The 10000-nt window shown below is 41.4% G+C and overlaps 1 protein-coding gene across 4 annotated transcripts in view; it reads left to right on the plus strand.

The window, feature by feature from the left end:
* herc1 (HECT and RLD domain containing E3 ubiquitin protein ligase family member 1) overlaps nt 1–10000 on the plus strand; it is a 63396-nt gene that overhangs the window by 48841 nt on the left and 4555 nt on the right. For all 4 annotated transcript variants that reach the window (XM_053237935.1, XM_053237938.1, XM_053237936.1 and 1 more), the window contains exons 65-74: nt 454–635; nt 1400–1555; nt 2310–2432; nt 3005–3107; nt 3244–3413; nt 4045–4183; nt 4260–4429; nt 6282–6451; nt 9025–9190; nt 9299–9375. In XM_053237935.1, coding sequence (XP_053093910.1) covers nt 454–635; nt 1400–1555; nt 2310–2432; nt 3005–3107; nt 3244–3413; nt 4045–4183; nt 4260–4429; nt 6282–6451; nt 9025–9190; nt 9299–9375 — 1456 coding nt within the window. The remainder of the gene's footprint in view (nt 1–453; nt 636–1399; nt 1556–2309; nt 2433–3004; nt 3108–3243; nt 3414–4044; nt 4184–4259; nt 4430–6281; nt 6452–9024; nt 9191–9298; nt 9376–10000) is intronic.

Below are 10000 nucleotides of genomic sequence, written 5' to 3' on the forward strand. Positions count from 1 at the left end.
ACACACACAAGATTTATTTATCCAGAAACCTAACTGATGAGGTTAAAAAGTAGGAGCTATTATAGCGTAATAAGGTAAATCATGAGTTAATCCTGGTTTATTTTATACTTTTGCGTTAAGCGCATGTTTGAGTCTTTGCGCCGTGATGCAGAGACGGGGATCATGGGTAAACGTGGCACGCAGAAACGTGCCAGTGTGCAGTTAACTACAGGTTGTGCGAACATCCTGCGGTGCTATGCGTCGGGCGAATTGATTGGTTAGCTGAGAGGCGTGTCGGTTGCGTACTCGGAAACGTTTTGATAAGACGTTGTGACGATTCTTCTGCAAGTTTAATCAAATTCAGAGTAATACTGTTCAGAATACGTCTGAAGTGTAAACAGTAAAATGTTACACTATAAACACCCAACGTGTGTGTTTGTGTGTGTGTGTGTGTGTGTGTGTGTGTGTGTGTAGGGTTTGTAGTGACTCAGCTGGTTACGTCGTGCGGCTCTGACGGACACTCGATGGCTCTGACCGAGAGCGGTGAGGTTTTCAGTTGGGGAGACGGCGACTACGGCAAACTGGGCCACGGCAACAGCGACCGCCAACGCCGACCGCGCCAGATAGAGGCTCTGCAAGGAGAGGAGGTGGTGCAGGTTAGCGACGAAACACACACACACACACACGCATACACTCATATATACAGCGTGTCCCAAAAATCTCCAGTACAATATACAGTACTGTGCAAGTTTGTTTTTTACAGTTATAGATGTTTATTTTCTGACTTCTACATTATTGATTCAGTACAAAAACATTTTAGATTCCAAACATTAGTTTTCCAGCACAAAATGAAACGTTACAGAAAAATGTTTGTATGTCAGTAAAGAAAGCAGCAGATTCCATAAGAGACACTTTTCAGATAAAAACATAATGAAGGCTGCTGGGTTTCGCTGCAGAAATAAGAAGCGAGTCGACAGTCAAAGTCTCCAGAAGAACTGTGGCTGCTTCTGCAAGATGCTCAGTAACACTTCCAGCTCATTTCCTTATAAAACTGCACACACTGCACCTCAGATACTGTTTATTTATTTAAAGCGAAGGATCGTCACATTAAATACTGACTTTGTTTCATTTATTACTGTTTACTGCTCTTTATAGGATTTTTTTAAATGTAGAAACATTTAATTTCATTATTTTTGAAGGCGTCTTTACTCTACAGCATTTCTTTAAACGTGCCTAAGACTAAGCGCAGTACTCTGTGTGCGATTATATACATAATATACACACACACACACTGCAGGGGGTGATGCTGTTGTCAGTTGAATAAAATGGAGGTTAAGATGGAGGTAAAATGGCTGCCACTTTATAACACCTTGTCATGCTTACAAACTGTGTGTGTGTGTGTGTGTGTGTGTGTGTTCAGATGTCGTGTGGGTTTAAACACTCGGCCGTCGTCACGGCAGACGGTAAGCTCTTCTGCTTTGGGAACGGAGACTACGGCAGACTCGGCCTGGGAAACACGTCCAATAAGAAACTTCCAGAAAGAGTCACGGCTTTGGAGGGCCAACAGATCGGCCAGGTAAGCAAACCTCTCACACACCGGAGCATGCGAGCGAAGCGGAGCGGTGTGACACTCCGCTCAAACGCTCACGGCCTGAACGGACGCTCCGCTCGCGTAGCGCTCACGCTCACCGGTAAAACAGAGTTCGCTCAAATCTCACACGAAATTCCTCTGTAGTAAACGTATTTCTGTTTGTAATACACTGCTTGAATAAATGCCTCAATTACAGTAGTACAAATAATAATTATGATATTTATGAGTGATGTTCTGTTACAAGCTGTGCCTTTTATTCATTTTATTAATTTATTTATGTTATTTACGTTTAATTTATATTTGCGTAACGCATCCTCGTGCTTTCTGGTAACGTTCCGCTTACGATTCCAAAAGGAAACTTTGCTAACTCTTACAGTCTCTCCACACTTCCTTTACATTTCTTCTCCTTCGTCGTTCTTCACTTTGATTTTTGCTTTATTTGTGCGTTTATACGGTTTGCGACTTTATTAAAACAATGTTTGAGCTCTATAACCTTAGACCTGTTGCTTATTTCACAGTTTCTCACACCAGCATATTACAGAGTGTGTTCTGGGTTGAGCGAAGTGAGTGAGCGGAGCGGAATCTTAAGAAAGGCGCTCTCTGCTCCGGGGAAATTATCAGCGCTCCGCTTCCCACTTTGCTCTGCTCGCATGCTCTGAAACACACACACACACACACACACTGATAGTTGAGTAGGTGTTGGTGTGAGCCGTGTGTGTGTCTGTATCCATGCGTTTAGGTGGCGTGTGGACTAAACCACACACTGGTGGTGTCGGCCGATGGATCGACTGTCTGGGCGTTTGGAGACGGAGATTACGGAAAACTCGGTTTGGGAAATTCGACTGCTAAATCATCACCACAGGTATCGACCTCACATCAAACCCAACAGTCTCCAATACGACCGCATCAAGATCTGAAAAAGAAAACTGTTAAAAACCTGATACTGTTGTTGAAAATAAATGTACACTCACTGGTTTGTGTGTGTGTGTGTGTGTGTGTGTGTGTGTGTGTGTGTGTGTGTGAGAGAGAGTAAAATAATCCCCATAATTGTTATAGATAAAGTGGTTGGGATTAAAGAACAACACATTGTACTTTTTATCTGTTTATAGTTACATTTTATGTTGTGGATTGTCAGCGAAACAAATGATCACTTACGTTATAGCAGCTATAAACAGTCGTTCCCTCACCAGCCTCTCTATTTTTTTCTCTTTTTTCTCTGTCTTGAGGTTAATAAGATAAAAAAGTGCAAACTGCTCTGTCCTGAAGACTTAACTTCATGAACTGAATCATATTGAATCGATTCTGAGTCGAATCATAGCGTGAATCGAGTCAGTAGTGAACTTAGATGTGTATTTTGTCATCTAAATGAGCGAGATTAACACCCTTATCGTAAACAGTTACATGTTTGAGGACGTGTGTGTTCTGTTTTTTTAGAAAGTGGACGTTCTGTGTGGAATTGGAGTGAAGAAGGTGGCGTGTGGAACCCAGTTCTCTGTCGCTTTGACCAAAGATGGAAATGTTTACACTTTTGGGCAAGGTACATACGCATGTTCACGTTAATTTTTATTTTTCTGAAGTGAAAAGTGCTGTATTATTCGTAAAACAAAATAAAAATTCACATGCTTTTGTGATTTAGGTGATTTAAATATCTGTTTTCCATTACGATGTCGTAGATCGCCTGATTGGTCTGCCAGAGGGACGTGCACGCAATCACAACCGCCCGCAGCAGGTCCCCGCCCTAGTGGGCGTGTTTATCGAGGATGTCGCGGTGGGGGCGGAGCATTCGCTCGCTCTGGCGTCTACAGGAGATGTTTATGCCTGGGGGAGCAACTCTGAGGGACAGGTAAGCACACGGTTACAGGTTCAGAAGCAAACGAGTGGAAAGGTGGAAAAATGAGTTTGTGAGTCACTAGGAGGAGATTTAGAACGAATTAAAAATATTTTATTGCCAATATTGCAGTGCTTATATAACTAAAAATGAAAGGATATTACTGCTGATAAGGATAAATTTAAGCTAGAGAGGAGGCTAGGCTAAATATTTAGCTGATGCTAGCTAAGAAGAAGAAGAAACGTTATTTTATATAGTGCATTTAAAAGTAGCTTCTCAAGGCGCTTTACATAAAAAACACAATCAGATCATAAAAAAATTAGCATACATAAAACACAAACGTACATAACAACTACAAAAAGTTAATTCAGCAGTCAAGTAAAGGCTAATCTTAAAAAAGAAAAGTATATTAGCTAAGTCAGATAAAGCTAAGATCTTTCAGTGTTGCTATGGTAACAGTGTGAGCATTAAAGGAGGCTGGGGCCTGCAATTTCTCTAATTTTTTTTTTTTTTTTTTAAATAAGAAAAACGTCAAGTGTAAACATCTAACTGTTTTCCTAAATGATGATGATGATGTTGGTGATGGTGTGGGTGTGTGTGTGTGTGTGTGTGTGTGTGTGTGTGTGTGTGTGTGTGTGTGATGTAGCTCGGTTTGGGCCACACCAACCACGTACGAGAGCCGACGCTCATCACAGCTTTGCAGGGTAAAAACATCCGGCAGATTTCAGCAGGACGCTGCCACAGTGCCGCATGGACCGCTCCGTCAGTGCCACCCAGAGCACCAGGTACACACACACACACACGCACACACACACACATTATAGATGTGTGTACACTAACGCTGTGTTGTGATTGGCGCAGGCTCGTCCATGCCGCTGCAGCTGGGTCTGCCCGTGTGTGTGCCGCCGCAGTACGGCGCTCTGAGAGACGTCAGCATGGAGGCGCTGAGAGCTCGGCTACGTCTGCTCTACCACTTCTCTGACCTCATGTACTCCTCCTGGAGACTGCTAAACCTCAGCCCTAACAACCAGGTACACACACACACACACACACACACACTCCTGCACAGTGATGTGCATAAGTATTCACCCCCGTTGAGCTTCGCTACATTTTTTTAGTACAAACTTTGTTACAGATGTTTATTTTCTGACTTCTACATTATTGATTCAGTACAAAAACATTTTAGATTCCAAACATTAGTTTTCCAGCACAGAATGAAACGTTACAGAAAAATGTTTGTATGTCAGTAAAGAAAGCAGCAGATTCCATAAGAGACACTTTTCAGATAAAAACATAATGAAGGCTGCTGGGTTTCGCTGCAGAAATAAGAAGCGAGTCGACAGTCAAAGTCTCCAGAAGAACTGTGGCTGCTTCTGCAAGATGCTCAGTAACACTTCCAGCTCATTTCCTTAGAAAACTGCACACACTGCACCTCAGATACTGCTTTATTTATTTAAAGTGAAGGATCGTCACATTAAATACTGACTTTATTTCATTTATTACTGTTTACTGCTCTTTATAGTGTTTTTTTTAAATGTAGAAACATTTAATTTCATTATTTTTGCCTAAGACTTTTGCACCAGAGTTTATTTTATAGACTCTATACACCAGAGTGATCAAAACAAATCCAGGAAAAAAAAATAAGGTATCAGTCAGGGTTTGGTTGTTTAAAAAAAAAAATCCCAAACTTTTAAACATCATTAAATTCATTATTACACTGCAAAAAAATGACCTTAGCAAGTAAAAATATCTTGAACATGGGCAAATTTATCTAATTTTTTTATTATAAGATTATTTTAAATAAACTATAAGATTATTCAGCCTGTTTTAGATGCTTTTACGCAAGATTTAAATATTTTATTCTATTAGAAGTTCATTTTGTTTCTTTCTAGAAATCAGTGCTTAGATTTAAAAAAAAAAAAAATCTACAGAACAAGATTATTTCAAATTAGTGTGAAGTGAGTAAAAATAGGGCCTTTCGCACCGCTTTAGTTCCAGAACTAAATTTACGGTACTAAAGTACAGGGCGATTTTGCGTGAACTATTTCCCAGTACCGTTTAAAGGGCTGCATTCGCACCGACAGCGGGCACTAGGGAAGTGACGTAAGCCGGTCGACAGCGACGTCATTTGTGCGCAGCGTTCAACAACGGAAACAAAGAAGAACAATGTAAACAACCGGAGGATGGAGGAGGCTGTGATCAGAGCTGTGTTTCTGTCGTGTCTCGCGTCCATCTATCGCTGTTCTCCGTACTTGTGAAATAAGTCGACACTACAGTATGTTTACGCGGCGTTTTAAATCATGGTGGGTGAGGGCGTTTTCGTACGCGTTTGGCCAATCAGCGTCTACTTACGTCACGGATAGTACCAGTTGTGCTGGTTAGAACCTGCTCCGGAGTAGGAGCTAATCTGGTTCTCGAAAAAGGCAGTCGGTACTAAAATCACACCCAGTTCCGGAGGTGCGAAAACGCCAAAAAGTGGGTAGTTCCACAATTAGTTCAGGTTCTATGAAAAGGTTCCTGTGGTGCGAAAGGCCCTAATGTCTAGAAGTAGGTTTAACAAGCATATAATCGGTTTATTGTAATCTAACTGGAAATACTAGATACATTTGACTATATTTAAAATATTTTTACTTGTGAAGGCATCATTAAAGAGGGGATTAGTGGGATTTTGCAAAGGATTTTTTTTTTCGGTAATTAATTTTGCAAACTGTAAAGATTTCATTTCAGTTCAGTTTAAGATCTTAACGCTACAAAATGTGGAAGAGTTCAGGGGGTGAATACTTCTGCACAGCACTGTGTAAAGACCATAAAGAAACTTTATATAGAGTGTTATTGCACACAGTGCTTAAAACTGTGGTGTGTGTTGCGTGTTGTGTGTTTCAGAGCTGCACGTCTCATTATAACCCGGGGACGTGGGGAATCGTCCAGGGGCAGCTGCGCCCTCTGCTGGCTCCACGTGTGTATATGCTCCCGATGGTGCGCTCCATCGGCAAGACCATGGTGCAGGGCAAGAATTACGGCCCTCAGATCACCGTCAAGAGAATCTCCACTCGGTCAGTAACTGCTTTAACAGCACGTCCTGAAGTGTTCTGTTCCTCTTGTACCACAGCAATCTGTCAAAATGCTTTTATTAAAGAAGAACACATCATACATTTTATCTATTTATGTGTCATAACACATAATTGTCTAGTTCCTTTTCTCACTTACGTTACAGCAGCTATAAACAGTCGTTCTTCCCTCACCAGCCTCTCTTCTTTTCTCTCTCTTGAAGTTAATAAAAAAAACACAACAAAAAAAAGAAAAAAAATTGAACATTTCACCATATCAACAATTACATGTTTTATTATTCCAGTTATGTGCACAAGTCCCTGTGAATGAGCTGTTACTATAGAAACGATTACTTTTCATTAGTACATGTCCAGCTAGATTTACATTTCCCAAAGGAAATGCACTGTGCTTGAAAAGAGCTGAAAGAAAGTTGAAAAAGTTTATAAAGGAAAAAATAATAATGATCAAAGATTCCTAGGGTGCTGGTTTGGTATTCCAGCTGGTTGCTAAGGTGTTATGTGGTGGTTGCTAGGGTTTTGCTAGGCAGTTGCTATCATATCCCAGATTGTTGCTAGTATGCTGATAGGTGGTTGCTATGGTGTTGCTATGGAATTCCAGAGGTTGGTAGGGTGTTGACAGTCAGTTGCTATGGTGTTCTCAGTTGTTGCTAGGGTGTCATTGTATTCCAGCAGACCAGGTGGCATTTATTTTTGGGTTTGGGGCATTTAGCAGTCAAGGGCTAGTTACTGTTAAGTTTGGGGAATTTAGCATTATGCAGTTTATTTATTTATTTTTTTATGGCCATGGGACATTTAGCCGTGAGGGGATTTATGTTGGGGGTTTGGGACATTTAGCCGTGAGGGGATTTATGTTGGGGGTTTGGGATATTTAGCAGTGAGGGAGTATTTATGTTGGGGTTTGGGATATTTAGCAGTGAGGGAGTATTTATGTTGGGGTTTGGGACATTTAGCCGTGAGGGGATTTATGTTGGGGGTTTGGGATATTTAGCAGTGAGGGGTATTTATGTTGGGGTTTGGGATATTTAGCAGTGAGGGAGTATTTATGTTTGGGGTTTGGGATATTTAGCAGTGAGGGGTATTTATGTTGGGGGTTTGGGATATTTAGCAGTGAGGGGGTATTTATGTTAGGGTTTGGGATATTTAGCAGTGAGGGAGTATTTATGTTTGGGGTTTGGGATATTTAGCAGTGAGGGGTATTTATGTTGGGGGTTTGGGATATTTAGCAGTGAGGGGTATTTATGTTGGGGTTTGGGATATTTAGCAGTGAGGGGGTATTTATGTTGGGGTTTGGGATATTTAGCAGTGAGGGAGTATTTATGTTGGGGTTTGGGATATTTAGCAGTGAGGGGTATTTATGTTTGGGGTTTGGGATATTTAGCAGTGAGGGAGTATTTATGTTTGGGGTTTGGGATATTTAGCAGTGAGGGGTATTTATGTTTGGGGTTTGGGATATTTAGCAGTGAGGGGTATTTATGTTGGGGTTTGGGATATTTAGCAGTGAGGGGTATTTATGTTGGGGTTTGGGATATTTAGCAGTGAGGGGTATTTATGTTGGGGTTTGGGATATTTAGCAGTGAGGGGTATTTATGTTGGGGTTTGGGATATTTAGCAGTGAGGGGGTATTTATGTTGGGGTTTGGGATATTTAGCAGTGAGGGGTATTTATGTTGGGGTTTGGGATATTTAGCAGTGAGGGGGTATTTATGTTGGGGTTTGGGATATTTAGCAGTGAGGGAGTATTTATGTTGGGGTTTGGGATATTTAGCAGTGAGGGGTATTTATGTTTGGGGTTTGGGATATTTAGCAGTGAGGGGTATTTATGTTGGGGGTTTGGGATATTTAGCAGTGAGGGGTATTTATGTTGGGGTTTGGGATATTTAGCAGTGAGGGGGTATTTATGTTGGGGTTTGGGATATTTAGCAGTGAGGGAGTATTTATGTTGGGGTTTGGGATATTTAGCAGTGAGGGGTATTTATGTTTGGGGTTTGGGATATTTAGCAGTGAGGGAGTATTTATGTTTGGGGTTTGGGATATTTAGCAGTGAGGGGTATTTATGTTGGGGTTTGGGATATTTAGCAGTGAGGGGTATTTATGTTGGGGTTTGGGATATTTAGCAGTGAGGGGTATTTATGTTGGGGTTTGGGATATTTAGCAGTGAGGGGTATTTATGTTGGGGTTTGGGATATTTAGCAGTGAGGGGTATTTATGTTGGGGGTTTGGGATATTTAGCAGTGAGGGGTATTTATGTTGGGGTTTGGGATATTTAGCAGTGAGGGGGTATTTATGTTGGGGTTTGGGATATTTAGCAGTGAGGGAGTATTTATGTTGGGGTTTGGGATATTTAGCAGTGAGGGAGTATTTATGTTGGGGTTTGGGATATTTAGCAGTGAGGGGTATTTATGTTGGGGTTTGGGGTAAATTACCCCAGTACTATAGAAACCATAATGTATTAGAATGAGCACATCGATCAGTAACTGCAAAACAGCTCTAAATTCTAAAATCCATTAAAATTTTTCTCTTCATTCCTGCTCTCTCTCTCTCTCTCTCTCTCATGTGAAGCGGGAGGAAGTGTAAGCCCATCTTCGTGCAGATCGCTCGGCAGGTAGTGAAGCTGAACGCGTCTGATCTCAGGCTGCCGTCTCGGGCGTGGAAAGTGAAGCTGGTCGGAGAAGGAGCGGACGACGCAGGAGGAGTTTTTGACGACACGATTACTGAAATGTGTCAGGTGTGGTCACTTTCAAATTTTTGGAATAAACGAAATGCTTAGCTAAACATCACCATATAACTGTGTGTGTGTGTGTGTGTGTGTGTGTGTGTGTGTGTGTGTGTATAGGAGCTTGAGACCGGAGTGGTGGACCTGCTCATCCCATCTCCTAATGCCACCGCAGAAGTGGGCTACAACAGAGACAGGTCAGGAGTTTCACTGTTTACACTCATGTCATAACATAACCCATGCTAACATTAGCTAACTAACTAACTAACTAACTAGCAAAGCACTGTTAATGATATTGGATAGCCTAAAATAACTAAGTAAAGTAGATAAGTAGAGAAGATAAGTAAAGTACAGTGGGCCTCATTTAGCAAGCTGGATACCGGATTTATTCATAAATCATTTGTACGTGTGTTTACACAAGAACATTGTTTTTTCATGAAAATCTGTCAATTCTGAGAAACTTTCGTATCCTACTCGTGCTCCTGAGTGAGTGTAAATTTACATGATGTAAACTTCGACCTGATGGACTTCAGATCCTATAATCTGCAGGGATTACTGCACTTTTCTCTCTGGAATATTCTGTGGAGTTTAAACTGTTTGTGTTTATGACATTTGCAGCGTTTAGCAGACGCCCTTATCCAGAGCGACTGATAGAAGAGCTTTAGAGTCTCGATCAGAAACACGTCCTCATGCTAGTTCACTCGCTCAGGGACTCAGAGCTCCATCCACAACATTTACTCAAAACCAGACGCTTTATTTTATTGGCTTTAATTAAAGAATATAAAAGTAAAGAACGTGAGCCGAGAGACACCCATAAATTAA

The sequence above is a fragment of the Pangasianodon hypophthalmus genome, chromosome 11 (genome assembly GCF_027358585.1).
Source record: "Pangasianodon hypophthalmus isolate fPanHyp1 chromosome 11, fPanHyp1.pri, whole genome shotgun sequence".
NCBI classification, from domain to species: Eukaryota; Metazoa; Chordata; class Actinopteri; order Siluriformes; family Pangasiidae; genus Pangasianodon; species Pangasianodon hypophthalmus.